Here is a 17953-nt window from a genome sequence, read left to right on the forward strand (position 1 = left end):
ACACAGTAGAACATCTGACACATGACCTCTGATAAAGCTTTTATTGTTTGTTTTTTTTTCGGGGGTTCACACTCAACTCTTCTTAGGGGTCACTCCTGGCTGTGCAGTCAGGAATCATTCTTGGCAGTGTGTGCAAAAGACCATATGGGATTCTGGGTGGGGTCAAACCCGGGTTGGTCACATGCAAGATAAGTACATTACTTATGACTGTACTATATCTCTCTGGTCCCTGATAAGATAGTTTAGAAATCTCCCCCACATTTACCTTTTTAGGTCGGTTTCCACTTTTGTAAAATGAGCATAAAGTAATATATAATTGACCCTTATGGGTCCAGAGTATGGAAAGTTATCACACATTACCAGGCATGTGAGTATTCTCTAAGAATTAATTAGTACTGGCCAGAGCGGTGGTGCAAGGCGTAGGTATCTGCCTTGCACGTGCTAGCCTAAGACCAACCGCAGTTCAATCCCCCAGCATTCCATATGGTCCCCAAGCCAGGAGCAATTTCGGAGCTAATAGCCAGGAGTAACCGCTGAGCATCACCGGGTGTGATTCAAAAAAAAGGAAACAAAGAATTAATTCAGTACCATAATTATTTTTGATTTATCTTATGACAAGGGGGGAAATATTCCAAATACTAATGGCATTAGTATCTGGGTTTGATATTATCACTGTGGAACCATTACAGCTCTGACATTTCTTCCCTATTCTCCATGGTGTTCATAACTAACCTTAATATACATTCAGCATTGATAAGAGATGAATGTTTAAATGGTCATCTGTCTCTTTATTTGGATGCCTTCCTTCTACCAGTCCTTCACTTCAGATGCCCAGATATGAGTCTAGTATATCCCCAAAGTACTGAATGAACAGACAATAAAGGGAATATGTATCTGTTTTGGGGAAGAATATGAGTGCTGACTTTACTATCTCTTGCCCCCCATTCCAGTTAGAGCACCCCACAGGCACTTCCTCTGTCAGCCTCCCCAACCTGTCCTCCATCCCTGCCTCTCAGAGTTGTCACAAATAACTGGATAATAGCTGGATTGTTGGAAGTGGGTGGGTGCAGGTGCTAGTGCAGTGGGTGCTAAATCCAGCCCTCCTTTGCTGCCATTCAAAACCAGATTGTTGTGAAATCCACAGCATAAATGCTACAGGGGGGTAGGAATGTAGGGACCTTTAGGAGGTAGAAAGACAAATAAACAAACACACTAGCCAATCATAAAGTGTCTGCTAGGGCATGGGCCCAATCATAAAACCTGTAACACAGAGCTCTGCAGAGCTACATGCTGGATACAGCTGCATAGGAATTGGCAGAGCTGGAATCTCATCTTTATGCCTGCCAAATTGGGTCCACAGAGGAAAATACTGGCACTGATTTTGCCTGTGCAGTGCCCTTTGCTCTAGAAGGTACCAATGTCCTACTTCAGTAGAAGAGGCAGATTTATTGATCTCTGGGAGGTCAGGGGGTTAGAATGGAATAGAGATATTAGAGCTTCTCATCCGCAGGGTCCTTGCAGGTAGGCACATGTAGACAAGGCCGTTTCTCTTCCACCACAAGCTTCTGTCCCTGTAGCATCTCACACTGTGCCAGTGGTCTTCCCCAGAAAGTCAGGTTCTTCTCATCCTGACCTTCAACTGCAATAATGGTGGTTCTGAAGCATTAGAGAGAATGGAGGGAGAAGCTTAGAAAAGAAAGACATTTTTCAACAAACTCAGTGTGTCCAATACTACATCTACATTTGTATCTATATTTCTATCCATAAAATATAGATACAAATCTCTCTCTACATATATATATTTGTGTGTGTGCAGAACCCAGGAGTACATACATTAAAGGTATGCACCCTACTGCTGAAAAATAGGCCCAGTTCCCAACCTCTTCTTAATTGTAGGACATTGAGTTATCTGTATTCCCTGTGCCCCTCTTTCTCTCATCAGAAAAATGGGCAAGAATCATAACACCACTAGGTTGAGTGAAAATAAATGGATTCATTTAGGTAAAGTGCTCAGGGTGGTGTCAGAGCACCAAAACACATAAAGTATAAATGCTGGTATCTGCTACTTATTGACATGAAATACATTGTCCTAGCTCCAAAATCATTTTAATTCCTCCCCATTGGAAAAACTTGAGTTGCTTTACCATGGCATTTAAAGCCTTGTGCCCAAATCCTTGCCCCATGGTAATCTCACTCTCTTTCACTAAATACAGATTCAGTCCCATGTCCAGAAAGGTTTTAGCTTGGGTTATTTCTTCATAAGGATGAGTTTTCCATTTACTCCCATCACAATTCTCTCAGGAAGTCCCATTTCCATCCATTATTTATCATCTATGCCTCCACTCCAATCTTCCAACTTATCTTTAGGAGTCTCTACAACCCAAAGATAGGAACTTCCTGGATGGCTAAGTTAGGAATAGGTGAAAACCTATGATTTGATGTCTGTGGAAATAAGGAAGGAATGGATGTGTTAACTTCTCCAACACCTGGGCCATTCTGTCAATAGGGACCACTTTGGTGAGATCCATGATCTGTATCCAGTCACCCTGCTAGGGGAAGTATAGTCAACCACTCCCCATTTTAAGATGGCAGTCAGTTCCCTTCCAGTGTGCCAACCAGTCTTCAAATGATTTCTGTCAGGTTCCTGAGACTGGATTCTTTTAGGGTGAACCCAGTTGATCTGCGTTGTATGTCTGATACAATTGTTTAAAATGCCTTAGTATGCTGAGGGCCGGTGAGGTGTCAAATGAGACATGGAAATATCCACAGAGGAACAAATGACTGAATGATTAAAATAGGAAAATCCATACATATACACAATTGAATATTATGCAGCGATCAGGAGAGATGAAGTCATGAAAGTTTCCTATACATGGATGAACATGGAAACTATTGTGCTGAGTGAAATAAGTCAGAGGGAAAGAGACACACACAGAATTGTCTCACTTTTCTATGGGTTTTAAGAAAAATAAAAAGACATTATTATTATAATGCCCAGAGATGAGGGCCAGAAGAACTGGCTCACAATATGAAGCTCACCTCAAGGAGGGGTGAGTGCAGTTAGAACACTAATAACTACCATGGCAATGTAATGAGTGAGAGAAGTAGAATGCCTGTGTCGAATACAGGCAGGGGGTGTGGGTGGAGGAATATGGGGTGAATTGTTGGTGGGAATGTTGCACTGGTTAAGGGGGTTGTTCTTTTTGTGACTAAAATCCAACTACGGTCATGTTTGTAATCACAGTGTTTAAATAAAGATAAAAATAAAACAAAAATAAAGTTTATAAAAAAATAAAATAGCAAAACTAAAAGAGCAGAGCAAATAAGCACACAAAACACAGAATAAATGGGAGAATGGCTGAGTAGCCAAATGAGTGTTCATTCAATCTCTCATATATAAAGAGGCTACTATTTCTGTTCAGGAACTTTTAAGTTTTAATTTATTTATTTTGGATTTTGGGGGGCCAGGTTCAGCTCTTACTCCTGGTGCTCAGATGGGCTTGGAGAACTATATGGAGTACCAAAGATCAGGTCAGCCGCAAGCAATTGCCCTAACTTCTGTACTATTTCTTTGGCCCCCTGAATAGCCTTCCTTCCTTCCTTCCTTCCTTCCTTCCTTCCTTCCTTCCTTCCTTCCTTCCTTCCTTCCTTCCTTCCTTCCTTCCTTCCTTCCTTCCTTCCTTCCTTCCTTCCTCCCTCCCTCCCTCCCTCCCTCCCTCCCTCCCTCCCTCCCTCCCTCCCTCCCTCCCTCCCTCCCTCCTTCCTTCCTTCCTTCCTTCCTTCCTTCCTTCCTTCCTTCCTTTCTTTCTTTTTTAATTTTGGTGGGAAGACACAAGCAGGAGTCCTCAGGGCTCTGCTCTCAGGATTAACTTTGGTGAGGCTCAAAGAAGCCTACAGCTTACCCAGGACTGAGCCCAGGTGCACCTGCATGCATCAAGTATCCTATCCACTGTACTATCTCTCTGGTCCTTTCAATACGTTTTTTAAAATTAAAAGTTATTTAGTTTCTCTGGTACACCTCCCACTTGGCAAGGCATGTACCTTAGGATCAGTAATAACACCCCTGGGTATTGATGATTCTTCTCTCCTGATTGCTCATATATTAATATCAAACCCTCTTCCCAGGTACACCGGCCCCTCACTCACGCAAACTTGGGGAGCACAGCTGAGCAGATGCGTTTCCGGCTGCGGATGGGATTGGGTCCACAAGGAGGTATGCATAAACCCCAAGTACTCCATTCAGACCATACGCCTTTTACTGCAAAGAGGAGAGGCAATCGCTAAGTCATCATTAGAAGTCTTAGTGGGTGGAGGTGAGGGAAGGGGAGAAACTGCAGGGATATGAAGCCTAGGGCAGAGTAAGAAAAACTATTGTCCATTTATGGGTCAGCCCACCATCCCAGCACTTTTTAGGAGGCACTCACATGGGCAGTTTTGGATGTTGTAGCAATTCCGGATATCCTGTAGTTTTCCTGAACATCGCTGGCCATCAAACTTGCGGCCCTTACAGCTCCTTGAGCGTAATTGCTGACCTTGGATTTCTTGACACTTGATGTCAATGTTTGTGCCTGGACGATTACAGGTGCTCCACTGTCCCCAGAGCCCCCACTCTCCATTTACTGCAAAGACATGGGCAACAGGAGCTTATACCATAGCAGAGGAAGGAATACAGGCTGGAAAAGAAGGTAGGGGCAACCAGACATGGGAACAGGAAACTAGAATAGGAAAATAAGATCTCAGGACCAGAAATGGAGGATTTAAGAGGCAGGAAGAAGGGAGCTGGAGAGATAGAACAGAGGGCAGAGTGCTTGCACGTGGCCCAACTAGGTTCAATCCCTGGTACCACATAGGTTCACCTTAGCTGGCGAGAGTGATTCCTGAATACATAGCTCTTAGAACTTCTGGGTGTGGCAAAGAAAAGTCTTTTTAAAAAGAGGAAGGAAGAAGGCATTTATGGCAGGGAATAGAAAACAAAGAGAAGTGGTAGAGCTAAGAAATAGAAACAAGGCCTCTAAAGTTACTGACCAGGGCAGGGCACAGCCATGTTGCAGATGTGGATCCGGGTAGCAGCACCAGAACATGATGGGCCTCCATGCTGGGGCACAGGGTGGTCACATTTCCTGTTTTCCTGAATTTTGCCTAAGCCACAGGTCACAGGGCAGGGGTTCATAGGACCCCATGGACCCCAGCCTCCAGCCACTGTAGGAAAGATGAGAGGAGGTAAAAGGCCATCTGAGTTCCTGCCCCACCCTTCCTTGCCCCTTGGCTCTCAAGGCAGACTTCTAGAAAATGAAGAGCTCCCTGATCCCATAAACTCTCTAGTCCTGAAATGGCAGAGCACCTGGACTCAAACTGAGAGCAGTCAAAGGCCTTAGTCCCATGTACCTGGACAGGGTGGCAAGCCAGTGCAGGTCCGCTGTTCATAGGCTGCCCCTGGACAGGGCTTTCCTGGGGGCTGTGTAGAGGGCACAGGTGCAGAACAGGTGCGGCTTCGTCTTTCCAGAGGTTGATGTGCTCCCCCGTGACAAGAGACTGAGCAGGGGCCCCAAGGGGTCCAAGCAGCCCAGACCCCATGTACTGCAGTGAGGGAAGAGGGACACCAAATGTGCTTATGTGTGATGATCTCTGGCTCTGGTACTTACCTGCTGTACTCCCCACCCCCATTTCCCCTGGTGTCCACAAAGCCTTGTGGTGGTTCTCACTCACTGGGGCAGACCTGCTTGGTGTCACAAGCCTCTGTCTTCTTTGCTTCTCCAGGGCAGTGGCCCCCACACTTGGGGGCAGGGTGGTCACATTTGCGACTGCGGGACCGAGTTCCTTTGGAGCAGGTAACAGAGCAAGGTGTCCAAGGTCCCCAGTCAGACCAACTGCCCATCTCTGTGGGAGAGAAGAGTGAGGTGGGGGTGTTCCATCAGGAGTCCTTCTTTAGTTACCCTCAAGTCAATGACTCCTGTCCTAAGATTTTCTGTCACACCTGCTCCACCATCCACATCCATCAGGACTATAGTAGTAGCTCAATTTCTTCCTTCATGGCCTCTGTCCTCAGATCTACTGCAAGGGTGATCTGGCACACAGTGTTTCTCAAAGTGGGTGCTACTGACCAGGACAAAGAGGTACTAGATAGGGTGATTGGCCATTTTCTCTGTAGTACCTGGCTTTCAGTTTGGTTTTTTTTTTTTTTTTTTTTTTTTGGTTTTTGGGTCCAACCCAGCTGCACTCATTGGTTACTCCTGGCAGGCATGGGATGCAGGAATCGAACCACTGTCCATCCTGGATCAGCTGCGTGCAAGCAAACAAACTACTGCTGCGCTATCTCTCTGGCCCCATGGCTTTTAGTTTTGACTGCTTAAGGATAAGAACTCCAGAGCCTGTGTTGTTAACATTACAACCTACTTCCCACTTCCGTGCAGAGGAATGATCCAGATCCAGAGGAGCAGCAGAAGCAGCAGCAGCAGCAGCCGCCGCCGCCATTGCCACCGCCACTGCCACTGCCGCCACCGCCACCACCCCAGGTCCCCCTAGGGCTTCTTACTGTTTGTTGGCTTAAAGAAAAGTAGTTTCCAGGGCAGGAGAGATAGCATGGAGGTAAGGTGTTTGCCTTTCATGCAGAAGGATGGTGATTCGAATCCCGGCATCCCATATGGTCCCCTGTGCCTGCCAGGGGCAATTTCTGAGCATAGAGCCAGGAGTAACCCCTGAGTGCTGCCGGGTATGACCCAAAAACCAAAAAAAAAAAAAAAAGAAAGAAAGAAAAGAAAAAGAAAAGAAAGTAGTTTCCAGGAGGAGGTTGGGGCTGGCGATTTTATTTTTATGAAAAGAGGACTACAGGTCAAATAAGTTTGGGACTGTATGGGTCAAATCATACATTTCCTTTGTACACAACCCAAATCATATACAGTAAGCTCCTCTTACAATGGCTCACAAGAATCAGGCTCCTTTTGACCTCACCTCACAATGGTGTCTTCCAGCCCTTAGCATCTCACATTAAGCTGTCCCACCCTTAGGTTTTTACTGTTCTCAGTGTAAAGTAATGAGCAGTGCTGACCCACAAAACTATTCCTTCTCACCAGGACAGCAGGGCTTATCCTCACAAGCCTGCAGCTCCCACTGAAGAGTTCCTGGCTCCACCTTCTCAGGACACTGCCCATTATAGCCTATACAACGCCGATGACGCAGCTGGGATCCCTCCAAACAGCTCACTGAACAGGTGGACCATGCAGACCATGGTGACCATTGAGGGGCCCTGCAGAGAGAAGCACAAACGTCCTATTCTGGAGGGAGCTGTTCATAGGGAAGCAGGACTCTACTATAGGGGCAGACACATGGAAACAGCTCAACCAATCGGACAAAGTCAATCAATGGGAAAAACTCTGAGACCCTTTGGGACCGAAGAAGAGGTTGGCACAAGGTAAGTACGTGATAGATGTTAATTGCCTTCATGATGTGGGATTGCCTTTGAAGACAACCAAGAACAGGGTCTGGCAGGTAAATGTAAGGAGGAGGAGAAAAAACCACCAGAAATCCATCAGAAACCCACCAGACTATCTAATTAAGACCATACGAAAGCAGGCAAACAACGTGATTAATAAAATGGAGCCATCATTCCAATGAGCTTAGAGATGCTGTGAAAAGTTCACATCTCTCCTCAAGGCTTGCACAGCATAATGCAGAATAGATGTGAAGGGCTGACATAATATGAGCACAGAACTGCCTTCAAATTTCCTAAAGCTCCACATTGATTTTCAGGATTTTGTTGTTTTGGGGCCACACCCAGTGGTGTGCAGGGATTACTCCTGGCTCTGAGTTCAGGGATCACAAATGGCACTACTCTGGGAACCATATGCAGAACAGAGACTGCAATCCAGGTCGGCCTCATGCAAGGCAAGTGCCCTACCTACTTTACTCTCTCCGGACCAAACTCTTCATTTATTTTTTTGTTTTTTTGGGCCACACCCGGCGGTGCTCAGGGGTTACTCCTGGCTGTCTGCTCAGAAATAGCTCCTGGCAGGCACGGGGGACCATATGGGACACTGGGATTCGAACCAACCACCTTTGGTCCTGGATTGGCTGCTTGCAAGGCAAACGCTGCTGTGCTATCTCTCCGGGCCCAAACTCTTCATTCTTATAGTATATCTAGTATAGACAATAAACAATTAAATTCCCCAGGTGTCCCAATGTTGGTTCCCCACTCCAAGGTAGCTGGTATACTGGAAGAGCTCAATGAACAGGGCTATAACTTAGGCCCCAGAGTTTTGAATTCCTTACACTTTCCCACCCTCCTATTGTATCCGTATACTGAATAGGAGTTGTTACAAGTAGTTTTCTTAAGCCACCTTCAGAAACACAGAGATTATATCCCATGGTGCTTCTTTTTTTTTTTTTTTTTGCGGTTTTTGGGTCACACCCAGCAGTGCTCAGGGGTTATTCCTGGCTCCATGCTCAGAAATTGCTCCTGGCAGGCACGGGGGACCATATGGGACGCTGGGATTCGAACCGATGACCTTCTGCATGAAAGGCAAGCGCCTTACCTCCATGCTATCTCTCCAGCCCCCCCATGGTGCTTCTGATATGTAGGAAGTGATCAAGATATGTAAGCTACATGGCCTCAGGGGTTATGAGGCAATGTCTGGAGACATATTTTGATTGTGGAATCAGGTTGGGGACTTGCAACCAGCCATCTAGCAAGAGACCAGAGATGATACAAAAATATCTTGTGATATCTTGGTCAGTCACCCAAAACAAAAAAAATTAGATTCCCCCAAATGTCCATAAAGTTGAGGTTGAGAAAACTGAAACTATAGTCCTGATAGTGCCTTGAACTCACCCTGAGAAGCTCCGGAGCATGAAAGAGCCCAGTTCTGGGTTTCAAATCCCCACTTCCACCTCCTAGTCCTTTTTGCCTCCCCAACCCTGGGTGCCCCCTAACCTGCATGCCTGACAGAGTTTGCTGCCAGGCTTCTGAAAGGCATAGGCAGCATTGAGACAGCAGTCTTCAACACTGACATCTTCTCCCAGGAAGCCCTGGCATGTGGCCAAGGGTTCCTCATACTGGGTGTAGCAGAGCACAGGATCTGAACCTAGAACAGGACCCAAGGAAACATAATCAGAGTTGTGCTGGGTCCAGGCTACCCTGGGGACCAGCCTGGTCCTCAATTACTCACCTGTGGCCGACAGACTGAGCAGCAACAGCAGTAGTGGCAGAAGGAACCGAGGGACCTCCACTTGAGAGGTCATGTTGAGTACTGGGCTTCTGTAGCCCTGCCTGGCTTTATGTGGCCTGGCCCCTAGAGTCAGCAGGGAAAGAGGAACTGGGGGTAGAAAAGGGGCAGGAGAAACTGGGAGGGCAAAGAGTGGTAGGAGGAAAGGAGGGTGGCCCCCAGGTTTCTTCAGCTCTCACATCTGCTCCTGAGACTTCTCCACTCCTCTCCCCTATTGACTACCAGCCTTACCCTTGGTGCTGATTTGTTTATCCTCCATAGTTGCAGCACCACACACCCAGCCTAGCAACCCTTTGGCATGGAATAAACTTTGCTGAGGGTGAGAAGAGGATTTTGCAGCAAGCCAAATTTCTGTGCTGCCTGACCTTGGGCAAGTCACCTATAAAGTGAATGCTCTAGCAGAATTGGGGCAATGCTCTGAGAGCTGTGGAACAGGGCTGAAAAAGTATGGCATATATTAGGTTTTCTTCTTTGGGGTCATTGCTTATTTCTCAAACTGTCCCTGCCCCCCTCTTTCCTGAAAGTGAAGTTTCATGTGGTCACCATGGAGAGTACAGGGAAGTGAGAAGAGGAAGTGGCAAGTGCTAAGGGGTTACTCCTGGTTCTATGCTCAGAAATCGCTCCTGGCAGGATTCGAACCACCATCCTTCTGCATGCAAGGCAAACGCCTTACCTCTATGCTATCTCTCCGGCCCCTCTTATTTTTTTATTTTGGGGCCACACCTGACAGTACTCAGGTATTACTTCTGGCTCACACTCAGAAATTATTCCTGGTGGTGCACAAGAGAACATATGGGATTCTAGCTCCTAGATATTTTTCTGATATGGCATTCTTGAGCTCAGTAGCATTCAAAAATTTGTATTTGGAATCATCTGGAAGCTTTCTTAGATGACAACTCAATGAGCTTCACTGGTTTCTGATTATATAAGGATTTAAAATTTTAAATATGGGGCTGGAGTGAAAGTAATGTAGATAAGGCATTTGCCTTGCACATGGCCAACCCAGTTCCGATCCCCTGCATACCATATGGTCCCTTGTGTCCCATGAGCTCAGGAGTAACCCCTAAGAACTGCAGAATGTGGCACAAAAACCAAAAAGAAAATCTAAATATAAGGCTAGGGAGAGTTCTGGGGTCAGGACCCTATTCTTTACATGGGTAAGGATGTACATTAAATCCCTGACACCATTGTATCCTTCTCCAACCTAGCTTAGCCCTAAAGGCCCTTGGCACCATCAGGTATGTTCCTAGTAGTCCCCAGGAAACTTGGGTCTGAGCTGCACACCATCTCTACTGGAATTCTTCTGGCTTGGTTGGCTGATTATTGCTGGGAGCAGCTCCAGGGCCCGTTGAAGACTGCTTGGGAGGCCCACATACAAAAGAACGTAAATACCTTATAAACTCCCCATGGACCCTGATACTGTTGGTTTAGGCCATATTAAAGAACCATAATTGTAGGGGTTGGAGCAATAGTATAGTGGGTAAGATGCTTGTCTTGTGTAGCATACACCAGCATCCCATATGGTCCCCTGAACACATCAAGAGTGATTCCTGAGTGAAGAACCAGGAACCCTTGAGCACTGCTGGGTGTGCCCCCCGCAAAAAAAAACCCAAAAAATAAAAATTAAAATTAAATTAAAATTAAAAAAGAACTATCATTGTAGTCCCTGGCCCATTTCGACTTTCATCTATAGGCTTCAGTGAAAAAATATTCTTATGCAATCCTTACTTTGTCAGTAATGAAGCCCAGGGCTGGAGATAGTACAGAGGGTAAGGTGCTTGCCTTGCAAGTGACAAGCCCAGATTTCATCTCTGTCACCCCATATGGTTCCCTGAACACCACCAGAAGTGACCCCTGATCACAGAGACAAGTACAAACCCTGAGCCTAAGCATCACCAGGTAAGGCCCCAATTAAAAAGGAATTAAAGAAAAGACACCACCACCAAAGATTCCAAGGCATTTTACCATGCAGGTAAAATGGCACAGAAAAATAGTAGTAGAAACCTTCTATTTTCTTTCATAACACTACTGAGTGAAACTCCAGAGCCCATGTTAAAAACTGAAATCTATTAAATTAATAAAGTCTACAAAGTAAGATAGAATTCACTCCAACTTTATTGTGTGTTTGCCAGGAATCAAACACAGAGACTCATACATGCAAGGCAGTTGTAATACGAAACTCCATCCCTGGTCTGCCTCTGAATTCTTGGGGATGGGGGGTGGGTGGGGAAATACCACAGTGAAAATTTAAATGAGGCCAAAGATTTTAATTTGTGCAGGTATTTTAATAACTTTCTCTTGTTTATGAGTGATAAACTATGTTGATATTTGTTAACCATTTACAGATGTGCTGTTTGCTTATTAATATAAAGTTGATTTTGAAAGTGTGTTTTGAACAAAGGGGCCTTGTTGATTCTAAGACTTCAGACTTGTTTTCAGTACTGTGTTTTCCTGTAAAAACCAATTCCCCACCCTCCACAAAATAAAAGAAAACCAACTTCCCACGAAATCAGTAATTCTCTTTGGCTGCTTTATCTATTCTCTGTTCCCTGCTAGTCCTGTTCCCAACAACATTTCCTTTGATCTTAAATAGTAAGAGTTCTAATGGCAGAAATTATGCTTTCATCTTCTCCCACAGCTGGGCAATAAAGTGATTCCTGAGATTTTCTTTCATGGTGTTTGTTAGGGATAGAACCCAGGTCCTTTACATGCAAGGCATGTGCTCTACTGCTGAGTAACATCTCTAATCCCAGCTTTCATTTCCTCTTTTTGGTCCTAGCAAGCAGTAAATGCTCCGAGGCTCAGGGGCCCCTCCGAACAATTCTTTGCCAACTAGGTTGGTGGTTCAATGTCAAGGTCTGAGGATGTAGTGGTTTTGAGCTCTGAGATAACCCCATCAGTGATTGGAGATTTTAAGGGCTGTACCCAACATGCTTGGGAAACCATGTGGTTCCAAGGACAGAATTGGGATTGGCCACATGTAGGGCCAGACCTTAAATCCTATGCTGTCTCTCCAGCCCTATCTTTTGGTATGTTTGGGTCACACCTAGTGGTGCTCAGAGCTTACTCCTGGCTAATCAGTATAACTCCTGATAGGACTTCAGGGAACCATATGAGATGCCAAGGATGAAACCCAGATTGGCCGGGGATCAAATCCACATTGCACACATGCAAGGCAGAAGCTCTACTCACTGTACTATCGCTCTATGCCCACCCATCTCTTTTTTTGTGTCATGTAGTGCTGAGGATCAGACTCAGGATTATATAGACAAGGAATATACTCTACCATTTAAGTTCTTTCGCTAGTCCCTGCAGACATTCATTTTAAGGATCCCTCTAATAACTGTTGAGGAAATCCAGGAACCAGTCCTAGCAATACTTATTAGGGCCAGTCTAGTGGTGCTGGTAGGCTTCAAAGTCACACCAGAAACTTCTGGGAAGTACTCCAAGGTACCCCTAAGCCCTGTGCTATGTCCCTGTATTTTCTTTTATTAGAGAGCACACCCAATGGTGACCAGAGGTTACTCCTGGCTCTGCAATCAGGAATCACTCCTGTCAGTGCTCGAGGGACCAGATGGAATGTCAGGGATTGAACCTGCGTCATCTGCATGCAAGGCAATCACCTTACCTGCTATCAGTGGTCCTCAAGCTTTTTTTTTTTTTTTTTTGGTTTTTGGGCCACACCCGGCGTTGCTCAGGGGTCACTCCTGGCTGTCTGCTCAGAAATAGCTCCTGGCAGGCACGGGGGACCATATGGGACACCGGGATTCGAACCAACCACCTTTGGTCCTGGATCGGCTGCTTGCAAGGCAAACGCCGCTGTGCTATCTCTTCGGGCCCGGTCCTCAAGCTTTTTAAACAGGGGACCAGTTCACTGTCTCTCAGACCATTGGAGTGCCGGACTATAGTAAAAACAAAAACTATGAACAAAAATTCTATGTACACTGTATATATCTTATTTTGAAGTGAAGAAACAAAATGAGAACAAATACAATATGTGGCCTGTGGGCCACAGTTTGAGGACCACTATACTATCACCCTGGCCCACCACATATTTCTTACCTAAAAACTTGTTTCATTTGATTTGGTGTTGGGGGGTTCGGGTGACATTTGGTAGTGATCAGAGACTACTTTTGATTCTATGCTCAGTGGCATGCAAGGTAAGCACTGTATTATTATTTTGTTGACCTCCCAGATTTCTTATTTAAAAACAGAGTGAAAAGGGGGCCGGGAAGGTGGCGCTAGAGGTAAGGTGTCTGCCTTGCAAGCGCTAGCGTAGGACGGACTGCGGTTCAATCCCCCGGTGTCCCATATGGTCCCCCCAAGCCAGGAGCGATTTCTGAGCACATAGCCAGGAGTAACCCCTGAGCGTCAAACGGGAGTGGCCCAAAAAACAAAACAAAAATAAATAAATAAATAAATAAATATAAACAGAGTGAAAAGGCCTTGTTTCATCTAATGACTGCCCCACCACTTGTTATAATGTGTTCATCCATTTCCTATCCATCACCTTCACCAAAGTACCAGTTCTACGAAGGCAGACACTTTTTTTTTATCAGGTTTGTGAACTGCTATGAAAGACATAGGCATCAGAAACCAGGAGGTACTTAATAAATAGTTGCTCTGCGCTAGCCCTGGACGGACCGCGGTTCAATCCCCTGGTTCCCATATGGTCCCCCAAGCCAGGAGCAACTTCTGAGCACATAGCCAGGAGTAACCCCTGAGCGTTACCGGGTGTAGCCCAAAAACCAAAATAAATAAATAAATAAATAAATAAATAAATAAATAAATAAATAAATAAATAAATAAATAGTTGCTGAGGGATTAAAAAATTCTGTAAAGAAAGGAAAAAACTTATGGATTCTGGTAAATATCAAGAGGAACGTTCTAAGTTAGAGAGATAAGTAGTATCTCAAAGAGGGAAGGAGGCCCATGAAAAATGCAGGGGAACCCCAGCATTTCAAGATTTGGAGAACTAGGAGGAACCAACCCAGGGCACCTAGGACAGAGAATTCTGAGAGGAACAGGACAGATGGAAGAGGGTTTTCTCCTATGCATAGGGCATTTAATCTCTCCCCAATTGCCATTCCACTTCTGCCTTTTTTTCTTCATGCTTTTTTCTTTGGCGGGGGATGTACACTCAACAGTACTTACTCCTGGATCTGTACTCAGGAATCCCTCTTGGCCAGATCAGGGGACTAACCACATGGGGTGCTAGGGATAAAACTCAATCAGCCACATGCAAGGAAACACCCTAAATGCTCCGGTCCTCATGTTTCCTTTAACAGTACACATACAGTTCCAGACTGACAGCCTCCGCTATAGTCTCTCACCAACAAGCTTACCTACCCTTTCTAGCAAACAATCTCCCAGACTTTTCTCTGACTCTATCAGGAATCATTTTCTGTGTAACTGATTTCTGGCCTTACTATGGTTTTCTTGTAAAAGTTTCAAACACAATAAGAGCTTAGAAACTGTCTCATTCAGCTGATATCACTGTTATTTATACTAATCAATTTTACACATACATAAATAGTCACACCTTTTGATAAGTTGTTTCCAGTATTCTGGACTGCCATTTTTTTCAAATATACAAACAGTTACTGACTTTCAGCCACCATAAAGTTTTGCTGAGCATATAAAATCGATTTCTTACCGCTTCTCACTCTGGCCCTTATTTCACACTACTCTGGTTATAGCTGAGGGTTTCCCATGTAGATGATCTCACTGTAGCACAGATACCAGCGTAGTCACATAGTCTCAGTTCTTCTCAAGTGCTTTCCAACATATTTAACCCTTTATTGACAGTTTTCAGTAAAATGCAAAGCTCTTTTTACACTTAGCTATAGTTTCTCAGACACTATCTCAATCATCCATTCATTGTCAGTCATAGTCCCTCAGCTTCTGACATTTGTGGTAACTAAATCACAATTGCTATTAAGTACTTAATAAGCCCCCCACATACACACATCTTCCATTTCAATCACGCACACCATCATTTCCTTTCATCAACTCAGGAACTGTGGCCTCACTGGTTCCCTTTAATTGTATGTGTGTATGGTGCTGGGTATTGAACTCACACAATGGTGTACATACTTTACCACTAAGCCACATCCTCAACCCCTCTAAAATGTTGCTTTTTTGCCACACCTGAAGTTGGTCAGGATTTACTACTGGCTCTGTGTCCATAGCACTCTTAGTGGGGCTTGAGAACCATATGTAGTGTCAGGAATTGAACCCAGGCCAGATACAAGAAAGGCAAGTACCCTACTCACTATACTATTACTCTGGCCCACCACAGTGGCATTTCAATTCTGCCACTGTACTTCTTCCTATCTACTGTTATTTTCATGTCCCCAGAAGTTCCTAGCATCTTTTAGTTCAGTTTATTTTGATTACTCTCAGCCTGTCAAACAAGTCCCTACTACGTCTTCATCAACATCCTCTCTCAAACACACTACCATTTCCATGTACAATCATCCCTCACTTTGTCTTACAGTGATTTTCTAACAGCCAGACATGATTTCTCATAAAGACTAGTTTAAGACCACACTCCCACTCAGTTGCCCAATCTCAATACACATGTGATCGCAGCTCCCCAATGTCTTTTCTTCATACGCCTGGCTACCAATCTACAGTTATTTACTATTTCTGTCACAAGCACCATCATGTTCTTCTCTCAGAACCAATCTCACACCCTTACTGCCTTTCACACAAAGTCATGCTTGTCACACTCAGGTCCAACAGCTTCAAGGCAAAAAATGCTATCAGTCTCCAGCATCACATTTAAAAATATATATATTTACAGGAACAATCCCCCATTCTTTGGGATTCTTAGAAAAAAATCCACATTCTGGGGAAATAAAACAGAGACAGGTGTAGCACTGTCCCCCAAATGTCCAACCCTTCCCAGGTCCCCAGGCCCGGGTTGGGCCATTGCTGATAAGAGGTGAGCATAGAAGTCCTTTGAACTCACCTTCTCTAGCCCCAAATCAAAGCAGGACATTTTTAATGTCCCTCATTCCTCCCTCCCAACTCCAGGGACACTTAAAGGGTCCTAGTACCCGCCCGCAGGAAATTGGGGGGCTGAGAGGGAGGGAGATGAAAATTTATTTGGTATCAAAAATAAACACTTAGAGGTGGCAAGAAGATTCTTCCCTGCCACCCCAAATTCCTTCCTTCCCGCCTACCCATCTCAGATACAAGTAGAGATGGCCCTTCTCCCCTACTGAAAAGTTCCATTTAAAAATAGATTATACTATCAAAATGACAGGGAAACCTGGAGTACTAGTGGAAGGGGCCCCCCAGACGGGGACATTTACCCCCAAAACCTACCATTGAGAGGTAACAGGCAGGACCCCAGGAGTTTGGCAGACACAGGAATGGCTTATCAGGGTGAGAGAAACAAAAGGGACATTCCTCCCTGGCCAAGAAGATGGCTGAGAAAAGGACATGCTGTCTGAGAGAATGGCTTGGGAGGTAGAAATTCCCAATCCAAGAGTGTGAGTCTTCCTTGGTCAAGACTCCCAAACCATGAAGTGGCACAAATTCTTCCTGGAACTGGAGGAATGTCCAAGAATAATAAACTACAAGAAGCTAAGTCTTCTATACATATCTAGCAACAGGGTCCTCTCAGCTTCACAAAGGCAGGCTGAGAAGGAAAGAAAAAAAGAAAGGACTTTCTCAAGCCAGATTCCAAATGCCTCTTGTTAGGGGGAAAAAGGAGAGTGATAAGGGGAGATGTCCTCACCACCCTCACTCAAAGGGTTGGGCCAAATCCTCCCAGTGGCCTTCAAAAAATAAATAAACTGCCGCCCCCAACTAGTGGAGTAGGAGACTTGTGAGGGCGGCCATGGAGGCCTGATGAGAGGAGAGAATTAGTGTTTCTAATGGGGTGTGGAGAGAAACTTCTTCCTAAGAATTCCTACCCCCAGGAACAGAGTAAATCTCATGAATTCTATTTTCTCCTTGAATCAGCTGGCTGAAGAGAAGTTCAAGGCATGGATGGAGACCACCTGGTGGTGGTGCTGATGGTAGTCATGGCTTCTGGGGCCCTGGGGAGAGCACCACGGGGGTTGAGAGGCCATCCACACTGATGGAAGGGATGTGTACCTGGGAGCTGCCACTGGAAGGAAACTGTGGACAGAAATAGGGAGAGGTCACAGATGGTGGCTTCAGCATGTTTTCTCTGCTCTGGGATGAAGAAAGGGGGTCCTACCTGAAAAGAGAGTTTGGCAGGACTACGGGGTGCAATGGGACTCAGAGTGCTCCAGAAGTGGATGCTGGAGGGTAGTGAGCTGGGTGTCAGCAGCACCGGAGTCTGTAGGAAAGGGTTGGTTGATACTCAAATAAGCAGAGGACAGGGTTGGAAAAATAGAAGGCATTTGCCCCCACCAATTTCCCCAATTGGACTTCCATTGTCACTCCCCCAAAGTACACAGGCCTAGCCCCTAAAGACTAAGATCATGTCTGTGACACCTCTCTCCTACTGACATGGAATTCCAACTGCTAAGACTGCACCCCTAGTCTTGTTTGAGGTAATATGACCCACAAGACATTGTGTACTATGTGTCATCTCCCTAATGACGCCAACATCATAGGGTCTAGTAATGTCTCCATATATCTCATGGGAAACCCAGTGTGTCAATACAAGACCCAATTGTTCTGTTCATATTTTGTATCTAGAAAGAGTTCCTATAGAAAATGGTATCTACAGGATACCCCAGACTGGCATT

The 17953-nt window shown here is 45.3% G+C and overlaps 2 protein-coding genes across 4 annotated transcripts in view; both read right to left on the bottom strand.

The window, feature by feature from the left end:
* Positions 1–17953, bottom strand: part of ELK1 (ETS transcription factor ELK1) — a 679088-nt gene that overhangs the window by 643059 nt on the left and 18076 nt on the right. For 2 of the 3 annotated variants that reach the window (XM_049767284.1, XM_049767283.1), the window contains 2 exons: positions 17437–17538; positions 15999–17354 (listed from right to left, as the gene is read on the bottom strand). In XM_049767284.1, coding sequence (XP_049623241.1) covers positions 17256–17354; positions 17437–17538 — 201 coding nt within the window. In that variant the 3' untranslated portion in view covers positions 15999–17255. Of the gene's footprint in view, positions 1–15998; positions 17355–17436; positions 17539–17953 lie in introns of those variants that run through there. The other variant, XM_049767285.1, reaches the window with a different exon arrangement.
* CFP (complement factor properdin) lies at positions 1424–16224 on the bottom strand. Its single transcript, XM_049766901.1, has 10 exons — positions 16195–16224; positions 9162–9384; positions 8927–9077; positions 7068–7243; positions 5707–5877; positions 5386–5577; positions 5026–5199; positions 4425–4619; positions 4147–4258; positions 1424–1656 (listed from the first exon to the last, which is right to left on the bottom strand). The coding sequence occupies exons 1-10, from the start codon at positions 16222–16224 to the stop codon at positions 1491–1493; spliced, it is 1590 nt and encodes a 529-aa protein (XP_049622858.1). The 3' UTR covers positions 1424–1490.

The sequence above is a fragment of the Suncus etruscus genome, chromosome X (assembly GCF_024139225.1).
Source record: "Suncus etruscus isolate mSunEtr1 chromosome X, mSunEtr1.pri.cur, whole genome shotgun sequence".
NCBI lineage: Eukaryota > Metazoa > Chordata > Mammalia > Eulipotyphla > Soricidae > Suncus > Suncus etruscus.